The sequence below is a fragment of the Coregonus clupeaformis genome, chromosome 23, assembly GCF_020615455.1.
Source record: "Coregonus clupeaformis isolate EN_2021a chromosome 23, ASM2061545v1, whole genome shotgun sequence".
In the NCBI taxonomy this organism is placed as follows: domain Eukaryota; kingdom Metazoa; phylum Chordata; class Actinopteri; order Salmoniformes; family Salmonidae; genus Coregonus; species Coregonus clupeaformis.
The window spans coordinates 45,388,383-45,390,966 of record NC_059214.1 but is presented as its reverse complement, the minus strand read 5'-3'; the positions used below and the strand labels follow the sequence as shown (position 1 = coordinate 45,390,966).

Genomic DNA, 2,584 nt, shown 5'->3' with positions numbered 1-2,584 from the left:
CTCTCCTCCTCCTCTCTTCCTTTTCTCTTTCTCTCTCCTTCCTCACCCTCCTTCTCTCCTTCCTCACCCTCCTTCTCTCCTTCCTCACCCTCCTTCTCTCCTTCCGCTCTCTCTGATCTCCTTCTACCACTCCCTACTTCTCCTTTTCTCTCTTTCCTGTGTTTGTCTTCTGGCTAGGAAGAGGTAGAATGGGAACCGCACAGTGAGACTTTCTTTTAGTAGGCAGGCTACAGTCAGACATGCCAGACATACAGTCAGACAGGCTTCAGTCAGTCAGACATACAGTCAGACAGGCTACAGTCAGACAGGCTCTGTTACAGTCAGACAGGCTACAGTCTGTCAGACATACAGTCAGACAAGCTACAGTCAGACAGGCTCTGTTACAGTCAGACATGCTACAGTCAGACAGGCTCTGTTACAGTCAGACAGGCTACAGTCTGTCAGACATACAGTCAGACAAGCTACAGTCAGACATACAGTCAGACAGGCTACAGTCAAGCCGGCTACAGTCAGAAATGCTCTGTTACAGCCAGACAGGCTACAGTCAGACATGCTCTGTTACAGCCAGACAGGCTACAGTCAAACATGCTCTGTTACAGTCAGACATGCTCTGTTACAGTCAGACAGGCTACAGTCAGAAATGATCTGTTACAACCAGACAGGCTACAGTCAGAAATGCGTTGTTACAGCCAGACAGGCTACAGTCAGACATGCTCTGTTACAGTCAGACAGGCTACAGTCAGACATGCTCTGTTACAGCCAGACAGGCTACAGTCAGACATGCTCTGTTACAGCCAGACAGGCTACAGTCAGACATGCTCTGTTACAGTCAGACAGGCTACAGTCAGACATGCTCTGTTACAGCCAGACAAGCTACAGTCAGACATGCTCTGTTACAGCCAGACAGGCTACAGTCAGAAATGCTCTGTTACAACCAGACAGGCTACAGTCAGAAATGCGTTGTTACAGCCAGACAGGCTACAGTCAGACATGCTCTGTTACAGTCAGACATGCTCTGTTACAGTCAGACATGCTCTGTTACAGTCAGACAGGCTACAGTCAGACAGGCTACAGGTTAGACATGCTCAGTTCAGCTTCAGCAAACAAAAGCAACAGAGATTCCCCCAAAGGCCTGCTACTAACAGCCTCAGGGCAACCACCTGTAAGAGGAAGGAGAGAGTGTAACGTATTCACACACATTTGTTCCAGCCCAGCACTAACCCACCTGATTCAACTAGTGCAGAGCAGCGTAGATCAGTGCTGTAGTTAAGGTGGTCCTGTAGGGCAGGTGGGAGAGTATAAAGTAAACCATCTCTTACCACTAGAATATCTTTGGCACAGCCGTTACGATCACTTCCTGTGACCTGTGTGAGGACAGAGAATTTTTTTGAGAAAGTCATATGGATATAGAAGCATCCACTAAGTAAGGTACAGTATAACATGTGCAGAAGTAAAAATATGAAGGCGTTATGGAGGTCTATACCAATGATTTATATATACACTAGATGACTGCAAGGGGGCACTGTGTTGAAGCCACTGTGCCTCCATCTTGGCACTCCGAAGCCATTGTAAAAAATATTTTGGAAGCTATAGAAATGCATTTATTAATGCCTACATTTGTTTTTGTCACGTGTATTCTACACTACATGACTAAAGGTATGTGGACACCTGCTCGTCGAACATCTCATTCCAAAATCATGGCTATAACAGCCTCCACTCTTCTGGGACGGCTTTCCACTAGATGTTAGAACATTGCTGCAGGGACTTGCTTCCATTCAGCCACAAGAGCATTAGTAAGGTCGGGCACTGATTTTGGGCAATTAGGCCTGGCTCGCAGTCAGCATCCGCCAAACCCAGATTCATCCGTCGGACTGCCAGATGGTGAAGCGTGTTTCATCACTCCAGAGAACGGGTTTCCACTGCTCCAGAGTCCAATGGCGGCAAGCTTTACACCACTCCAGTCGACGCTTGGCATTGCTCATGCTGATCTTAGGCTTGTGTGCAGCTGCTTGGAAACCTATTTCATGAAGCTCCCGATGAACAGTTATTGTGCTTGTGTTGCAACCGAGGACAGACGATTTTTACACGCTATGCGCTTCAGCACTCAGCGGTCCCGTTCTGTGTGACCTATCACTTCGCGGCTGAGCCGTTGTTGCTCCTAGACGTTTCCACTTCACAATAACAGCACTTACAATTGACTGGGGCAGCTCTAGCAGGGCATACATTTTATGAACTGACTTGTTGGAAAGGTGGCATCCTATGACGGTGCCTCGTTGAAAGTCACATAGCTCTTCAGTAAGGCCATTCTACAGCCAATGTTTGTCTATGGAGATTGCATGGCTGTGTGCTCGATTTTATGCACCTGTCAGCAACGGGTGTGGCTGAAATAGCCAAATCCTCTAATTTGAAGGGGTGTCCACATACCTTTGTATATATAGTGAATTACAGATACCTTAATGCATACCTTTAAGTTATATTATGTAAGCTAAACATACACATTTTAAGTTAATTTTGTCCTTGAAAGATTTAATTGAAATACTGTAGAATTCCATTCAATCCTATGGAGGACTGCTTCTACTGGGGA

At 46.5% G+C, this 2,584-nt stretch overlaps 1 protein-coding gene across 1 annotated transcript in view; it reads right to left on the bottom strand.

The window, feature by feature from the left end:
* aff3 (AF4/FMR2 family, member 3) overlaps positions 1-1,548 on the bottom strand; it is a 41,973-nt gene extending 40,425 nt beyond the window's left edge. Inside the window, exons 1-2 of the mRNA XM_045206471.1 lie at positions 1,543-1,548; positions 1,320-1,364 (exon numbers count right to left, since the gene is read on the bottom strand). Of these exons, the coding sequence (XP_045062406.1) occupies positions 1,320-1,364; positions 1,543-1,548 (51 nt within the window). The remainder of the gene's footprint in view (positions 1-1,319; positions 1,365-1,542) is intronic.
* Positions 1,549-2,584: the final 1,036 nt, after the last annotated feature.